At 36.3% G+C, this 19,245-nt stretch overlaps 2 protein-coding genes across 4 annotated transcripts; one reads left to right on the plus strand and one right to left on the minus strand.

The window, feature by feature from the left end:
* Positions 1-1,072: 1,072 nt before the first annotated feature.
* On the plus strand, positions 1,073-7,104 carry si:dkey-196h17.9 (uncharacterized). 3 transcript variants are annotated; one of them, XM_051916530.1, is made up of 12 exons: positions 1,073-1,337; positions 2,097-2,631; positions 2,731-2,824; positions 2,948-3,061; positions 3,151-3,251; positions 3,381-3,467; positions 3,644-3,776; positions 4,167-4,283; positions 4,398-4,550; positions 5,752-5,870; positions 6,014-6,209; positions 6,319-7,104. In XM_051916530.1, the coding sequence occupies exons 1-11, from the start codon at positions 1,235-1,237 to the stop codon at positions 6,165-6,167; spliced, it is 1,710 nt and encodes a 569-aa protein (XP_051772490.1). In that variant the 5' UTR covers positions 1,073-1,234; the 3' UTR covers positions 6,168-6,209; positions 6,319-7,104. The 3 variants fall into 3 exon arrangements, with proteins under 3 accessions (XP_051772490.1, XP_051772489.1, XP_051772491.1); XM_051916529.1 differs by lacking the exon at positions 6,319-7,104 and having other exon boundaries at positions 6,014-6,293; XM_051916531.1 differs by lacking the exon at positions 6,319-7,104 and having other exon boundaries at positions 5,752-5,839; positions 6,014-6,293.
* A 142-nt stretch (positions 7,105-7,246) lies between these two features.
* On the minus strand, positions 7,247-13,018 carry tnfaip2b (tumor necrosis factor, alpha-induced protein 2b). The gene is made up of 11 exons (XM_051916526.1): positions 12,765-13,018; positions 11,412-12,072; positions 9,980-10,091; positions 9,425-9,547; positions 9,231-9,325; positions 8,995-9,087; positions 8,786-8,912; positions 8,177-8,302; positions 7,929-8,084; positions 7,618-7,739; positions 7,247-7,529 (listed from the first exon to the last, which is right to left on the minus strand). Exons 1-11 carry the CDS (start codon positions 12,823-12,825, stop codon positions 7,367-7,369), a joined length of 1,839 nt encoding a protein of 612 aa, XP_051772486.1. The 5' UTR covers positions 12,826-13,018; the 3' UTR covers positions 7,247-7,366.
* Between the last annotated feature and the right edge of the window lie 6,227 nt (positions 13,019-19,245).

Genomic DNA, 19,245 nt, shown 5'->3' on the forward strand with positions numbered 1-19,245 from the left:
TCCCTATTCAACTTACGGAACGAACGTGGCGCCAGTTCCGTTTTTTCCGTAAGTAGAATAGGGAAGGTGTAGGATCTACAGTGTAAGCTTTTTGAAGAATATGAAAGTGCGGTTTTGGCGGAACCACTTGAAGGCGATCATTTGTTCATATAAAGTATATACATTTAATTTTTTTTTTTTTAGAAAATGACCGATCGTTGCGCTAGATAAGACCCTTATTCCTCATCTGGTATCATTTAAAGAAAAATCCTCGAATGTTTTCCTCAAAAACCTTCATTTCTTTTCGACTGAAGAAAGAAGGACATGGACATCTTAGGTGACATGGGGGTGAGTAAATTATCAGGAAATTTTAATTTAAAAGTGGACTAATCCTTTAACACAATTTTTTTTTTTTTTTTCAAAAAAAAAAAAAAAAAATGATGTATGGATAATCAATAAACCTAAGATGCTTCAGTCATCTTGCAATATTACTGAAAATATAAAAGTTATGCTTATGTTTACTTTATAAAAATCAGTAAAGGTTTCACGGTAAAAAGACATGTACAATAACCTGAAGGGTGATGAATTTAGAATAATAATAAAAGGTCTTTTAACTGCTAAAAAGTATAAACTATCAATCAGACGACAGAAGACATGTAGAAGATTGTGTAAAACAGGTTTTTCAGCGAAGTTTTGATTATTTTGACATTTAGAGATCTTAGTATCAAATATAATAAAGCAGGCTTTAAGGCATTAAAATACTAATCAAATTTAATTGATTAAATTAGATTGGTTTGTCACCATGCCATAATAACTCCATAGTAAAACAGGGCAAATGTGTGTTTTGTTTCACTGCCATGTTTGTGTGTTGGCTCAATACTGCCACGGCACTTCTAAGGACTGCATGTTTTTCACTTTCATTTTCAATTTCCCTTTTGGTTTACTTTCACTCATCTTGCATAGCGTCAGAGTCTCCAGTTGGTCCTAGGACTTGAAATCTGTAATGTGTGAGGACAGTATGAGACTGTTTTTTTTACTTTCATTTCCTCTTACAGTGTCAGAATGTCCAGTTAGTCCAAAAATGTGGGATCTGTGAGACGTGAGGAAAGTACCAAGCAACCAATGGCTAAGCTGCAGATCCATTGGCTGGAATGTTTATGAGGGAAACTCCCATAAATGTACCTGTTTTAAGCACTGTAATCTCACCATTTATTCTGGTGTATACTGTGGTACGAGTGGGCTCTTTATTTCAAGTATGGCACTGAAGCAAACAAAAATATTTTACAATAAGTTGAAAGGAAAAAAACAGCATGGAAATGAAGAGAAACCTTTAATGAAAAACATCGAGCAGACAGATGGTAAGACTCTCTTGTTAATTTTCTGTAATAGCCATTGATTTCACACTTGTTATTTAAGTAAGCATGTTTGTCAGAAAAGTGATCTGCATAAAAAAGTGCCAACATGTTTCCATCAGAATACTATGCAAGCATATTGTTTGTTTTGTATGTTTGCATGGTTTGATGAATCACATTTTAGTTTAGGGTTAAACAAGATTTCAAAGGAATTAAATTTCCAACTGCTTTTGGATAAGATGACACTCATTTATGTGTGTATTTAATTTATTCAAAAAATACATTAAAAATGTGATTCCTTCATACAATGACTTATGTTCTATGCTAAGATTTTTTTGGGGGATTTCTATAAATTTTAAAATGTAAAATTAATTTAGATATTTTTGAGGGGTTATAATATCATAATATCAGGGTGATTCAGCTGTCATAAAGGCTTCATTAAAATAAAGCCATGTGGTGCAACCAATATGCAGGATAACAAACAGGAAATGATATCATAGAGAGGACCCCTGCAGACCCTTATGTGTCAGGGTCAATAAGTCTCTTAAAATAGTATTTGTGTAAGGAAGACTTTTTATTTGATGGTTGCTTCACATGACATCAATTTACACTTTTCGTGAAATTGGTATAAATGTTTTCAAAACATATGAAACCAAAATGATGCAAAAAAATTACATTTGTAAGATCTTGCATGAGCTTTATAGATTTTTTAAATTCCTTTTCTTTATTGTGTACACTCTTATTTGTCAATGACTGTTTTAACAGGGGGACAGACGTTTGAATGCATGGAAAGTTCAGATCAGTCTGGAGTGCTTCCTGATCTAATTACTCCAGATGTTGAAGTGAGTGGCAAGAAAGTGCTCGATATTCTCAGAAAGATTCTGAGTGAACAATCAAACCCTGAGGACCTTGACAAGGCAGCTGAGGTGTTGAAAAGATGGAGCAAACTAAACGGTGTTACCATAGACCAGAAAGAAGAAAGCTTCCCTCAAAACTGGCTCTGTGAGTATCTTCAAGAAATAGATCAGTTTGTGGAAAACCACTTTCCCAAGCTGCCAGAAGAGGGAGCACAAGGATCTCAGTTAGAGCAGTTACAGGACTTTCTAAAGAGCACACAAAGCAAGATATGCTATGAAGTGATTCGATTAACACCGGTACTGGAAGATGCTGGGCTGCTAGTTCATCTGACTGACAGTTACAGTCGTCACCTCTTTACCAAGTTGGACCTGCTGCTAAACAGAGATCTGTCTGTGAAGGAGACCTTCTGCCTTTTACTGTGGGGAAAAGATATTTTCTTCAGGTATAAAGTTAATTCTTGTTTATTTTTCTGCATATCTTCTTGTAATAAACAAAAGAAGCATGAACTTTTGATGAATATATGAACTCATTTATGTTCCAGTCCAGATTCGCAGCATGTCTTCAGAGTGTATGACCCTCTGCTGTTGACGGGATGGTTTGAGAAAGCAAAGAGGAAACTGCTGCCAAAACTAAAGGTCATGATATGCTCCACCTTTCATTTTTAAAACAATTATCAATGTATTAGGCTAACAAGGAGGCCCCAAAAATGCCAAAGAAGGCCATGAAACTCTTTCTTTGTCCCTCTTTAAATGCCACAGAATGAAATCTCTAAGACTCTACAGAACATCCTGTGCTATGAGGAGCAACATGGACATAATGAGGACTCAATGAATGAAGAAGCTTTCATCAGATTGCACATAGATGTCATTCAGGTAGAGAAAACAATACACAAAAGGGATTTTTAATGTTTTTTTTTTAAATATGCATTGCACACTTATTTTATGTTGTTTATGTCTTACAGTGTCTGAATGCTGTTATTGAAAATTCTAAAGCATTTAGTAAAACCCTTATATGTAAGGTACAACCGCTCTGTCTTAAAGAGCTTCATCGTTTTGTTCAGAAGTAAGTGTCTAAAATGTCTAAACATAAAATGCATTTATTTTTTAAAACAAGTTTGCTTATTGTTTACCATATATACCAATATACCAAAATAATATGAACTTTTACTTCTGTTCGTATGTGTCTTTCTAGGTATGTTGATGCAGAGAAAAAACGGCAACCCCTGAACACAAACTCTGTGTACCTGTTTCGGCTCATCAGCACCTGTAGGCAACTCAGGTGAGTTTTTAATAGAATAAAAGCTTTATATATGACTCAAAACCTCTATAGTGTTTAATGAACTGGTTTTATATGCATAATGTTCTGATTCATCCTGTATGAATCATACACAGGCAACCACATAACAGTAGTTCTGTCGTAAAACCAGTATAATGCATATATTTATTTTGCTGTAGATTTTATGCTCCCCAACTCAACAATCCGGATATAAACGAGAGTGACGATCTCTTAAACATCATCAACATGTTAAAGAAGATGGAAGATCATGTTTTGTCTATTGTACAAAAGATGATGAAACACTTAGCACAGGTATGTCATTATTTCATCATCAACAGTTTATGCATGGAAGGAAAGTTGGGGGATTTCCCAAATTAACAGAATTCCGAAAAGGGAATGTCCCGGAGATTATTTTTTGTTAGCTTACAAACAGATTTTTCAACAATGAAGCAGTAACACTTTATAATCAGGTTAAATTTGTTTGCTTAGTAAGTGAATTAGACATCATGAACTAACAATGAACAATCCTTTTCAAACAAGCATTTCAATCATGATTTTACAGCAAACAATAGTATTAACCTAGAGTAATAATTATGGGAAAAAATTGTGTTTGTGTCATTTTTTTAAAAACAAATTTTACAATATTGAATTTGAGAAAAACTTGGAAATTACTACAGTTTCTCTGTAAATATACATTTCCAGGACCATTTAAGACGTTATTTCAAAAAGGGGAGTGAGCAAATTCATATCCTGACAGAGGCAATCAAAAAGCAGTGTGCATCTCTGCCTCAGAATGACATGGGAAAGGAGATTCAAGAGGTTGGTTCTGTACTCATAATCCACTCAAACTTAATTCCTCAAAAACACACTTTAACTTTACATAACTCTTTTACACTTATTTTCTGCTCCTCTGCCCCACTTTCTTTCTGATAGATCTTTGGGAATGTCGCCTACGACTGTGTTTCACGCGTGTATCTGGATTGCTTGATGAAGAGCAGGATCAAACGGCTTGAAAAGAGATGGGAAAATGTCGGAGAAAGGATGAGAGAGGACGCTCTTAATTTTCACAACGCATTCACTGAACTGGTAAAAAAATAACTTTTTTTTCTTTTGAGGGCTATTTTCCTGATGCATTTGGTCTTTAAAAGTCCTTATCTTGTTGCAAATTTTATTATACTCACAAAGGCCCAGTTATTGTCTGTTTAAGATACAATTGTTACATGAATAAAAACAACATAGGTCAAGGAAACTGATATCTGTCATTGTTTATTGAAGAAAGTGATGCAATGCAAACTAAATTATCCTTAAAGCTAGTGTTTGGGCAATGTTTTTCCATAAACACTTTTTGTTATACTGGTTAAAACTCTCTTCATCCTCATAGCAATCAAGAAGTGGTCTAAATATTACAACATGTACATATACAAAGTTCTGTCCTGAAACTCTAGATGGCACAGGGTAATAGATCCTTAACTCAATCTGCTTGCAATCACATCATTCTCTATAGGGCAGAGCGGATTGGTTCCTGCTGTATCAGTAGCCAATGAGCTCACAGCTCAAACACTTTCACTGCCTCCAAAATCGAATACTTCTCTGCTATATAGTACGCGAAAAAGAATATGCGAACAGAGTAGTATGTCCGAAATCATAGTATTCAAAAAACAGTAGGCGGAAAGTACCCGGATGACTTACTACTTCCGGTGAGATTCTGAAGTGCGCATACGATGGACACTTTACTATCCCATGAGGCCCCGGGAGAGGATTTTTGAATGGAGTTGAAGGGATGTAACTGACGCTGGTCGGTCATGTAACAGTAACAACATGGTGGATGTAGTACGTCCGAATTCATTCATACTACACGCACTCATACTATATAGAACATACTTTTTCAACAGCCATGAAGTAAATTATAAATTCAAATGTAGTACCTACTCAACAGTACGCGATTTCGGACGCAGCGTTGATCAGCATTTTCTGTAGCAGTTGCAGCGCGCTTTCAGAAAACCTCCACCTTCCCCAGCTCCACCGGTATAGATCTGCTACAGATAATTCACATATGCTATATTGTGCAGAAGCAGCGTGTCTTGCTCACAGCAGCGTGTTTCGTATGAACTGGCAGTAGCAAGTCCCGTACTTGCTCTGCAGCAGCAGCAGCATCAATAACCAACAGCAGCAGCAGCGTAGCAGATCTATTCTGCCAAGACCAAACATACAACATTGTCATATCCATTACCATGCCAGACACTCCGAGAGTTGTCATGAGTGTATCCAATGTATCTGTTTCCTGCAGAGTGGCAGTGATGACCAGAACAAGCTCCTTCTGAGAATGAGTGAAGTTTTGCTTTGCAGTGATGTAGATGCACTGAAGCTTACCTGTTGTAAGTTGTTCCAAGACCTCCCTGAGGACAGGTAAACTCAGCCAATAAAACTTGACTGTCATTGTATAACATTTGTAATATTCAAATATGTAATAACAGGTCTGGAAATGTATGTTTTATTAATATTTGTGTGATTATTTGTGTGTAAATGGCTACTTTCTTAATGTTTTGCAGTGAGCAGTATGTACCTGGCCTGCTGCGCTGGAAGGGGGTGTTATCAGAGCGACAAATAAGGAAAGTACTGGATGTGATTCGAGAAGTTTACCCAGATCCAAATCCTAGACGTGTCACCCGTCATCCCCTGAAGGGCCTTTGCTGTTGTCTTTGATCTGAATAACACCATGAGCCAAAAAAACCTTTGTTTACAAGTGTAATTCATGGCATGACTGTTTCGTGACATTCAGTTTGACACATTTTTTTAAATACTAAATTTAAAATATACATTTTTTCAAGTGAGATTTTGTTTTTACTTGAAATAGGAAACAATGGATTTATAGACTATTTGGCAAACAGCGATGACATATTTTGTGGGCGGAGCCTAACGTTTTTCTGCCACCACCACAATGCATGCACAGCTACAAATGAAGTAACCGTGACGTCTGCTACCAACTAGCAGTCTATTGGACCGCTGGAGAAAAATTAAGTAGCTTTTTTGATACTTAATGTCTTTTCTATGACAATTTTTATTCATTTTTAAAATTTTTATTTATTGTTATTTACTAATTATATTGGTTGTATTTTTTATTGTAATAAAAAAATAATTTTCGTTTGAAAATAGGATGAAATTTTATTTATTCATTTGGGAAATGCTTTTATCCACAGTATCTTATAAATGTGGTATGTCATAAGCAATTTATCATACAAGAGTCAGCGGTACTGTATAACAAGTGGACAAGAAGTGCCTTTGGTACCTCAATAAAGACATAAATGGGCCTTTTTTGATCTTTAATGTCTTTAATGATAAAATAATTTTCGCAGAGTATTGATGTTTGGTTGTCTCCTTCCATATCTTCTTTGTTAAATGCATTTGCATTGTGTGTGTATGGCTGATTCACAGTTTGTTTCCAAGGATGTTTCCAAAGAAAGGAAGCAGGAGGTAAAAATATGTACATTACAACTACATCCTGTGCTCCTGTAGAGGATACGGCTTGTCAGGAAATCTTCAGTCTTTCGGGAACTACACATTCATTGTGACAGCAGGTGTGTTTCCTGAGTGCACGGGAATAGCTTATTACTTGAACATTTTACACCATATCCTGTTTGTAGACATCTGTTACAGGCATTCCCATAATCAGTAATTATCACACATAGCAGCAAAGAAACTATTAAGATGTGTGTACTGGAATTATTTGATACTGATAATAAGTAAGAACAAAGATGAATTTTAAAAGAATAACACTAAATATGTAAATGGTGATTTGCTATTTTATTTCACACAGAATTTCAGTATGTACAAAATGATTGCACGATGGAGCGCAAGCAATTCTACAAAAGCAAGCAAATCTACATAAGCATATGAAGCAAGATTCATTTAATCCTCACTATGGAAAAGAAGCTCCTGCTATACTGGAGCGAATCTTGCTTGTCTTCGATCTGATCATGGCTGCAAGTGACGGTCTTCAGGATCTTCTTGCGGTCTAATGGAGAAAGATTTCCCTTGAGTTGCAGCCAAGCAGAAATATGACGCTCACTGTAAAAAAAAAAAACACACAGACATGAGGAAAGTGCAACAGTCGTTCGTTCTTGCCAGAATAATTCCACAGCAGAAATCACTATACCTGAGATCAGGGTAAACGCTCATCAGATTTACCAGCTCCACCTTTATACTCTCTGGATCCTGTAGTTTCAACAGTTCCGCTAATTTGGGAAGGATGTCTTTCAGCCAATCCATGTTTGAGCCCTGGAAATAATGAATTGATGAGGATGAGAAAAATTAGACAATGCCATGTTATAAAAGGGATCATTATATTTGTTTTTTAGGAATTGATTTCTACGTATTACACTGGTATTCTAACAAAGTAATTATAATAATAATAAAAATAATCACAAACTTGATCTTTAGGATGTGTGTTTTTGTATGTGCACTTACTGCTGCAGTCAGGCATGTATGTATGCGTTCACTGTTTAAGCACAGTTCTGATGCTGCCTTCTGTTGCTGAACTTTATCTGAAATTTTGATCTTTTTCTTCATCATTTTCCGTACATATTCAGCAAGAAACTCCTTATGCATCCCGCCCAGCAGCTCCTAGTGATCAATCAATCAATCGATCAATTAATCAATCAATCATGGACCAATTAAATGATCTTCAATCTTTTGGTTGACCTATATGTTTATACCTGGCAACACATTTTGTCCAAGTTGTTGAATTTCTGAATATGTCTGTCCAGCTTTGCAAGCAGTTCTTCACATACACCTTGACTGTCCTTGAGCCACTCGTTGGAGCCCACCTTCCTGTACAAGTCCTGCAGGAACAGATTTTAATGCATATTTATTTGAATGCATATAGAAACTTGCATGCAGAATCTGGTCATGATGTGGACCTGCTCAAACTAGTATTTATTTAGTCCTTTCATATGAACTAGACAAGCAGTTAATAAAAGGTAATCATCAGGCTTGTTATACAGAAGAATGAGGACCCAACACCCAACTGCTCACATGACTGCATTCGCTGCCAAGATAAACCGCCTCAATGAGTGTTTTTGAAAACAATGAAAATCTATTGTGTTGGTCTCTAGGGTCTGGTTCATTTAAAGCTGCAAATATTTCAATACATGTACATACTTATATATATGAGGACTAAAAGTCATATATAATGTCCTGCTAGTTGTCGATATACTGCATCAATGTTGAAATTCATGATAAAAGTTTGACAGAGCATTGGCAAAAACAAGGCAATTTTTTTTTTTCATCACATAACAGTTAAATAGACAAAATTTTGCTTTTACCTTAAGCTCCCTAAGCATATTAGAAGTAAAGTAACTTTGGGTGCTTTCTGTCATGGTAGTCAATAAAGACAGACAATCTGTTTTGACATCTTCAGAGAACAGATGTGCATTCTTTGTAATATAGTCCCTGTGGGGGAAAAGAAACACTCTCAATACAGATTCAAAAAACTTTTTATATGATGTTTCAAATTGATATAAGTGACACCCACCTGCACTGTATGAGGCATGATAGGTTGACCATTAAAAAGGCCTCAGTGTTGGGCTGCCTGCTCTTGATGACCTTTGCATGAAAAGTTTCGTAACTGTAGGGATGGAAATTGAGTTAATGAATCATCTGTGTAAAATATATAGAAGTACACACTTAAATGCAAAAGCAAGAATGCTCAAAAAGAATGATATTTTCGGAAATGAATCATAAAAAATGATTTAGCTTATAATTACTCACTCTTTCAGAAAACTGCTCATCTGGCAAGTGATACTCCTCGCTTTTGTCTCATCGCCTAGCATCTTTTGAGCATACTCGACATGTCCATGAAAGCACTAGGAAAAGGTGAAAAACAAAAAAAAAAATGTTTCTCCAAAAATCCATTACTTGATGAAGGGAAAGAATTGCTAGTTACTTTTCCACCTTTTCATTACCTGGATCACATCAATGGCCTGAGGACAGCAGTCCACCTGGTCACTCAGTTGTGGAAGTTCTCCGTTCTTCCAGGCTGTTTCTTCTCTGTCCAGAATTTTTTGGAGGCATGTGCTCACCTCTCTCTAGTGAACAATAATGGGATAACATTAAAACTTAATCTTTGTGCTGGAAACACATTTAAAGCATGCTTTATCCTGCACTGGTCAATTGTGAGATTTATATAATATTTCATTCAAAACATGGTCATTTTTTCTGACTGTTGACATTATTACTTTTTTTTTAATTACATTTTACATTATTTTTCATTACTTTTAAAAACTTAAAGACTCTAATATATCAACAAAATGAAACTAGAATTTTGAACCTGCTTTATCCAATGTTCAGATTTCTGTTTTGGTATTTTATGCAAATGTGTGTATTTTTAATTAGAAAATGCCTCATTTGGATATTTAGGATCACATTACAGAAAACTTAATACTTGTGGTGTCTTACCTTAAAGTGACACAGAAAACAGATGTATTTAAAAACATTAAATGCATCATAAAGCAACAAACCTTCTTGCTGGTCAAAAATTGCTGTTCCAGTGGTGTAATCATGTCTTCAGGAAGCAGTGGATCAAGCTTTGTGTGATCGATCACCTCTTTTATCTTTGGGACATTTAGAATACTGTGAACAAAGAAAGACAAAATATAAGTTTGCCTCAAAACCCAGAGGACAGAAGAAAAAAAAACACTTAAAGGGACAGTTCACCTAAAAATGAACATTCTGTCATCATTTACTCACACGACTTACCTGTCGTTCCAAACCTGCTAGACTTTCTTTTTTTCTGTGGCACACCAAAACGATATTTTGAAAAATGTTTCAACTGTTTTAGGCCATACAATGAAAGGCATTTTTCAAAATATCTTCTTTTGTGTTCTCAAGAGTTAAAAATTTTTTTTGACATGATACTGAGTAAATGACAACAGAACATTCATTTCTGGGCAAACTTTCCCTTTAAATCTGTTTAATATCTAATGACTAAGGCTTGTCATTAACTTTTTTGCTCACCAGCCACTGTGGCTAGTGGTTTTCCAAAGTTACTAGTCACTCAGCATTTTCACTGGCCACAATTTTGACATCGATACCATTCGGGAAAAACTATTTTTAATATTATCTCATAATTTGGCAGCAGGTATATTAGGCTGCCAACTCAAGTCACTTTAAGACTTGATGCACTGATCCATTATACTGTTACATATGTGTTTTCTTTCTCAACTGTTTACATTCACTTAAAACATAACTGACTGTGTTTACGTGAATACTTGCCAAGACCGGCATTTTGACATTATTTTGTGTGTATTTGACTGTTTAAGCGCAATGAGCAGTGAAAAATAACTCAGTTTAGTACTGAGAGGAGGCTTTATGTGTGCACACACAAAATCTGTGGGAATGGGTAAAATTATGCGCATTATGCGCAATCCCACAACGAAATTCAAGCCCTGTAACACAAACAATATTCATCCGGAGCAAATGAAACCAAGTACACCTGGGTTTGTGTGTCAACCCACTGTCGAAGAGATGAGAGAGCGAGAAAGCGCAGCTGGTATCGTGTATCTATTCTGTGGAAAACGAGTATTGGAAGCATTTCAGATATTACTGTATCGATATGTATCAAAAAATTTATATTTTTTACAACACTACATTGCACTTAGTTTATTATTTCAGATGCCTTTTTAAAAGGCTACCAAATGAAAAATGTATATATTATATATAAATTTCAACCCACCAAAGTTGCTAGTAGGAGTGACCCACTGCTGAAATCCACCACATTTGGTGGGTTGGCGGGTGTTAATGTCAAGCCCTGCTAATGACTATAGACCAAATGATCTGTATGTCAATAATCATCCCATTTGTCTCCATTTCTATTTCTAACTAAAGCATTTTAAGAGAAGATAATAGATAGATTATGAGAAAAAACAGTCTAGTGTTATTTGCTTCTCTTACTTGGGGTAATCCTGTTTCACCCACTGCAACAAAAGAATGCAGTCCTCATCACACAGCATGTACTCTGCGACTTCTCTCAGCTTGGCACTGAAGATCTTATGGTACAGTGTGGCATAAAACTGGCACACATTCTCCTGTTCTGGGTAACAGCTATGCACCCAGGTCGCAACTTTCAGCAAGTCTTCTTTCAGTTGTTTTGCTTTGCTAGTGATCGATTTCTGAATGGAGGAATGTATCTCAATGCTTGGGTCTAACTGTGCTTCTTCCATCCGCCTCTGAACAAGTCGCTCAAGTATAGCCTCGTGGTTCTGTTTACACCGCCTCGGCCTCCACGGTGGGCGTTCTTTTTCTTGAAACCCTTCCCAGCGCATGTCTCGCTCCTCCTCCTGCAGAACAGCTTGGACCGCTTCTTTCAGTACTTTCTGCTCCTCGGCACTCTGGAGGTTGAGGGAGTTTTCCAGCGTCCGCATCACCAACTCAAGCAGATCCTCATAGTCTTTTGCCAGTCTAGCCTCTGAATCTTCCTCTTCCTCCACCAACTTCATTTTGGATCCGATCCCTTCCTGCCTTAACGCAAACAGACGGTCTTCTCGGATGATCAATTGTTTCCCTGCGTCCACAAAGTGACATTCTTGTAGATGCTGCTTAAAAGTGGGGACCTCTGTAGAGCACAGAAAAAGGATGCTTGCATTTTATCCTTTTAAAAACCATTCATATATATTATGTTATGTATAGGAAAAATGTAATATGGTCTCATTTGTGATGCATTTTAATGACTGTAAAAACATCATTGTTTTATCATGTTTGTTTCTATCTTTTTAACTTCACACACAATTTCATCACAAGTGTGATTTTCTTAATATTAATTCCTTATTCTGCATGACCATATTCAACATCCCTTAATCTTACCCAATACATAAACTTAACAACTACATCACAAACTATTAATAAGCAGTAATTAGTAGATTATTGAGGCAAAAGTCATAGTTAATAGTGAGAACTGGACCCTAATCTAAAGTGTGACCATGATGTTATTAAATATAAAATACATTTTTAACAATATCATGAATTTAAAATATAATTACACTTAAGTTTTTCATTTTAGTGGGTTTAAATGATTTACTCCTGACTCCATAATAAAACATAGGACAGAATTGTAAAACAAAACCTTTAAATAATGTTATTTTTTCTTTAAAACGTAGCCTAGAATGTCAGAGCAGATCTTCATAAACAAGATGTGCATAACTCCACAAAATAAGGTTAATTTTTGTATTTCACATCACAAAGTACTGAAATATGACTGTTTACTGAACATAGCTTATAAGAGACCTAATGAGCATCAACTCTTCCTACCTGGAGTATCGTTCTTTTTGATTTTCCGCGGGAAAAAAATCTTTCCGATCTTTTTTGTCATCTCTTCTGAAGAAGGAAAACAAATATCAGGTACGTAATGAAGAAAAACAGAATTTCAGTTCTATCTTCTTTCGTTCATCTAAAATGAAACGGTATGTAGATATAACGGCTCCAGTTTATATGTCATCATGTTGGGCGGAGCATGTCTTGGCTTGCAACATCACAGATTATCCCGTGTGGAGCACTTCACATATCTGTAGCGGGCAAGACAAGTATTTATAGCACAAAAAGAAAACAGATATATCAGATAAAGTAAGATAGAAATAAACAAAGACATTAGGGAGCTCTAAGTGGGAAAAAAAAACATCCCAGTATTTATATAGCTTACCTCAGTGTCTTCCTTAATAAATGTCCTCTGTTTTTCTTCTTGATTTAGGTTCTTGATATCAAATAGTTTACAATTATTTAATTAAAAATTAAAGCTAACAATAAAAGTAACACGACATCCAGCTACCTTAGAACTAGCCTATACCGTATATGATTTCATGCTGTTGATGGCTGTAAAATATCCTGTCACATTTACGTCTAAAAACCGGCAGCTGTTTGCCAGAGAATCACCGTAAAAAATACAATGACATTGTCTCCGGTAGGCAACGGAATGGCATATTGGTCCCTGATTATTATAGAACTTATAACTGTAGCCTATGATGTTAATAGCCTATTTCAGGCTACTTGAAAGATCTAAATCTGACTTTTACCTTAAAATGTACTGATAATCACCATAATCCATGATAACTCAGATTTCACGCTAAAAACAGCACTGGTGTATAAATGATGAACAGGGTCATACAGACAAAACATCATCATGTGTGATTTTAATCAATAGAATGTTTCATATTTCATCCATTAGACTGTGTCACGGTAACGTTTCTTTACTGATTTTATTGTTACCTGAGATGAGTGAATGAAGTCTAGTCTTATGTTTGACACCCTTATTGATAAATAATTAAAATACTGGCAACCATACACATTTCCTATAGCTAAATATACTTCCAGGCTTTTCTACTTTTTTACTCCCGTGACATATTGCAGAATTGAAAGTACGCCTATTATATTAATGGCTTGTGATGTTCTGCATTTCACGCCTGCTAAATGTAAATGTGAGACGCTTCTTCTTATATAAATGTAACAGTGTTTTGATGGTGGGCAGGTTTCCTGTCATCTGTGTTCTCGTATAGCTCTAAAACATTATAGTATATTCTTAACCAAGACTATCAGTGAGCCTCATTACTGAACACAACCACACATTTCCCTTTGCATGAAATCCACCAGATTTCATTATCCTGCCCTTTCCTTCTGGTAATCAGGAATATCTCGAGGGGCACCGGAAATCTGGAACACTAGGAAAATCCCAATGGAGGGAAAGTACACTCCATTTCTGACACCTTTCGCTTTCCCAAGCCAAAACAATGAGTAATTTTGGACTGGAAAAAGTATTAATTAAATTCTTGACCCAGTGCTGTATTTTATTGCTTGACTGTGACCTGGCTCAGACAGCTAAAACAATAACAATCTATTAACCAGAATTGTGAAACAGTTTCAGGGAGGACTGTGGGCTGATATTGACTAAAGAGATTTGCCATTATATTTCAAAAGTCCAGATGTCAGTTCATTATTTATTTTTTTGTGCTAATAGGCTATAGAGATGAGTGTTTTTCATTCTCACATGCATCAGATGATATATGTGTGTTGCAAAACCTTTTTGTATGTTTTAGGAATGACTTTTATGCATTGCATGAAACATTGTTTCTGTAACCATTAGTGTAAGCAGTCTAAAGCAGATTATTCTGAGTGTGTTTCTAGGAACATATAAGATGTCTTTGTACCATTAAAACATCATGCAAGTTTCATAGCTTAAAAAATCCTTCTCATTATCAACAAGGCATTTATATAGGCTAATGGACAATCAAAGTTATTGATAAATTGAGGTTAATCAGTGATCACTTGAGACATGCAAAAATTAAGTTGAAAAATAAATATCTTGTAAGTCAATTGACTCAATATCTTGTAAGTCAATTGAAAATGCCCACCTAAAGCATATCATAAACGAAAGAGTAACTAGATGTTCTAACCACAACGATGAAGATCAAGTTAAAAATAAACAGACACATGTCTTGCTTACAGGTGTTGTAGCCTCAGAATGTATTATTATTCAAAGTCAGTGGTTAGAGTTGAGACTTCCTTTCCAGCTTCCAGGCCTACACATGCAAGCACAAGAACAAGCTAAATATGCCAGTCTCCGCATCAGTGTTATTTAATATTCTTTATATACTTTTAAAGCTAGGGTAGACCATTTCGGAGAGGCTAACAATAGAAAGCTAGCTTTGAAAGCATAAGATCCCACCCTCCCTTCTGAACGTCTCAAAAGCCACGCCTCCTCCAAACAAAAGCGTCACGAGAGACTACCTCATGTCTCAAAGCACTTAACTTTACAATAGTAATGAATGTATACATCTTAAAGATCTCTCACTTTAAAGGTGCAGTATGTAGGATTTCTGTCCGCTAGAGGTCGCTAGAGGCCTATTCAAAACAAAGGCGTAGCTTGATGACGCCAAGTTTGAGCGCGGAATCTTGGGACATGTGGTCTTCACCTCAACGGACGGTGCAAAAGAATAGGGATAGGACTCAGGAAGAAATCATGTTCATGGATGCGATTATTAACGGAACGAGGCCGCTGGAGCGATTGTGCAACACACACCTCACGAGCAGCAGAACTTTTATTATACCACAGTCGCCTGCGCCGCTTCCGCTTTTCCGGTCATGAGTATGAGGTAACACAGCGCTGTTTATCATATTAGGTGATATTTGAGTGTGTTGAAATTGATGTTATAACGTTACTGTGCGTTCGCTCGGTGGCTGCTGTGAGACACTTGTTGCACACTTCAGTAAGATAGATCGATTTTAGAATATATTAAATGCTGGATGGCTTGTGTTGATAAATGGCATGCAATTAATTTTAAAACGTATTGTATGATGGAGAAAATGCTGTATTACTGTTACTAAAAATAAAGCTGCATCTGATTATGCTATGTTAGCTACTTCACAAAATAGTGTTTTTCTCTGAGGCATGGTAAAGCATGGTACTCGCAAAAAAATCAAGAAAATTAGATTTAAACAATAAGACTAAACGTGTTGAGCTATATAACAACAATTAGTTTTCAGTCTATAAATATATCAAAACAGTTGTTTCCTTGTCTATTAAAGCGTCTTTGGTGTTTTCATGGTTTCTACAAAATAAATCCGGAAACTGAGGCAGACCAAGGGTTAATGCGGGTATGACGCAATTGACAGGCGACTCCTCACATTCCCCGGCGCCTTGGTTAAAATTGCAATTTTCTCACGATTTACAAATAGTTGGAAACATTTGGGATATTGTAAGTACTCAAGTGAACAAAATATATAACACTGGCCTAGTGGTTTTTGGATATTTTACTGCAAAAATCGTACATATTGCACCTTTAACCACCTGACTGCTGCAGATTAATTTCGGCAATGATAATAGGCTTGTTTGAGATTCATTGGCGCCGATGCATCTCGAACAAGCCTATTGTTGCCACTGAAATGCAAAAATTGGAGTTTGACGTCATGAACAGCGCAGAGAAGAACGCCACAGGTTGCCATTTCTTAATTACGGCATGACGTGAACGCAACGCAGCATAAGCTTGTTGTTTTGGTTCTGGAGGAATTGTAAAAGGTGGCTGCTTTGTGTTTTGTCTTGTCTACAACTCGGCAGAGTCCGCACTTCCATAGGCTTATCAGTAATTGATGCTAGCCATTTCCTCACTGTCACACACCTAGCTAGCTGTCACACGTCTCATGTCTTGTACAGTATGTTTACATTATCAAATTTCTTTCAAATAGACGGGTCGTGATGTAGCCTTGTCGTAAACATTTAGGATAGAAAGGCTCAACAACCAACAAAACCAGGTAAGTTCATAAATTCATAGGGTATGTCAGGTTTTTATGATTAGTGTGGGATTACAAACTTAAGAATCTGTTTAAGATCTGCTGATCCTACATCCTGACATAACATCACATGAAATACTACAGTGAAGTACATTGTATTTAGCATTTTAAGGATTTTCTAAGAAAATCAAGTCAGGCAGCCCAGGTGTCTTTATGCACTTCCTGACCATTTGGCGTGACCAGCTCAAGACACAGCTCTGCCTTTGTCTCTATGATAATGTGAAGGTATGGGCGATACAGTCAGACTTATTGGATTAGCACCCATGCATTTGAATTACACTGTTATGCTGATTAGATCAGGGCTGGGGAAATGCCGGTAACGGGCTGATACCTGCACTGCATTTGCATGCTTTGTTTAGATTGTCTCCACCTCTACTGTATGTATCCCTCCCCCTTGAATGTATATACACTACAATGTACACTGCCTTAGTCGGACTTGGATGACTACAGCGACGCACAGCGCGTTTCTCAATAAAGAATAACTTCTGTTTGAAAGATATCCCAACGTCTCCTGGTCTCTGCTTCGACGAGGAAAAAGTTTCCTACATTAGCAAACTTAGAATTGCTTAGAATGTACCTCCAAGTACTGTTTAAAAAACGATATTTACTATTCTTTGTGGGATTCATTAATGGTGATAAATAATTCGACAGAACAGATGTTGTAGGCTACCTGCAGAGATTTGCATCCACATCTTTTCTCAGCATAAATGACTGTTACCTCCCGTGAGGTGCATGCAGAACTCGGCATTATGGAGCGTTCTTAACGTGAAAGAGCTTAACGTGGCTTAATTTACTAAGACAGTGTTATTAACAAGCCAGACTTAGTGAACACCATGCTAATAAAGCATACTATGTACAGAAAAGAAGATGAGCCCATAATATGAACGCAACATGTTTAATTAAGCATTTTCCTCCCATAAAGAAAACGCTTACGTGGCTTAATGTACTAAGACAGTGACATTAAAAGACCAAACTTAGCAAACACCATACTAATAAAGCATACTATACAGAAAAATTGGTTTGTGCAGAATTTTGATCTTTTAATATCACTTAGCAGGCTACATTAAGCGACGTTAAGCTTTTACTTTATAATGGTTTTCTATGGGAGGAAAACACAACGTGTAATTAAACGAATTGCATTCATATTCTGGGCTCATCTGCTTTACTGTACATAGTATGGTTTATTAGTATGATGTTTACGGAGTTCGGTCTTTTAATATCACTGTCTTAGTACATTAAGCCACGTTAAGCGTTTTTCCGACTCGTTAGTGGTTTTGCTCCCTGAATGCGCACGCATCCAGTATTGTTTGTATACAAGAAACCCGTCTATAGAGCCTCATGGAACCGACTGCTCTGCGCAGCACCGCTTCAAGTCAAACACATCAATTATATGACCAAAGCAGTCAGGCTAATTTCCAGAGGCACATGTGACAGCCATGAGTGAACTGCAATGCAACTGTGGTTACTTTGCCAATTTACATTCGAGCATAAAGTAAGGCAATCTTTGTAATGTTTTGAACTAAATATCAATGAACATACAAAAAAGCATTCATGATGACTTATGAATCAGAAATTTGATCATAATAAAAACATAAACACTAGGGCATATATTTGATATGTGTAAATGCCTTTATTTTGAGTTTTTATGAAAAAGTAGAGTTTAGTTAATAGGTTCTGTGTATACATTTTAGAAACGTTTGTTCTTTTCATGCATTCAGTATTGCACATCTACAGCTGAGGTAGAAAAAGGGAAGCAAAATAAGGAACATGATTTCTCAAAATTTAGTAAAGCCACAACATTTTAATTTGAGCATGTGAAACATATCTTGTGAGCGCTGTCATTTGACAGATCTCACATTATTGTTACTTTAGCTGTTACTATGAACACAAATCTGACAAACCAGCAACACTGATTTGCTAAAAGAACAATTCACCTAAAAAAAAGTAACATTTGGTCATTCAATATTTGACCAATTGCTCGCCCTCGTGGTGTTCCAAACCCATATGACATCCTTTTTTTCTGTGGAACACAAAAGGAGGCATTTGTGGAATTCTATAGCTGGTTATCTATACAATGAAAGTGGATGGAGACCAGGTACAGATGTAGTCATTCACTTTCACTGTATATGAAAAAGAGAATCTTGGATATTCTGCTTATGATTTATGGCAGCTTGAAGAACATTTCAAAACACCCTCTCTCTTTTTCCACGGGGGTGGAAAAAATACAATATCATTGTTTATTGAAACCTGGCGTTTATGCAACTGCCTGGAAAAAATAAAAATATACAAGTTTCACAAGACTGATCAAGAAAAAGCATTTTTTTTACTGTATGTCTCAAGCTTCAATATACTATTCAAATGTTTACAAACTAAAAGTAGTTGTCATGGTTTCAGCATGCTATTCCTCACATCTGCTCTCTGTTCACTCTCCCCAAATCAAATCTCTCCCCCCCCC

Source organism: Ctenopharyngodon idella, chromosome 13, assembly GCF_019924925.1.
Source record: "Ctenopharyngodon idella isolate HZGC_01 chromosome 13, HZGC01, whole genome shotgun sequence".
NCBI lineage: Eukaryota > Metazoa > Chordata > Actinopteri > Cypriniformes > Xenocyprididae > Ctenopharyngodon > Ctenopharyngodon idella.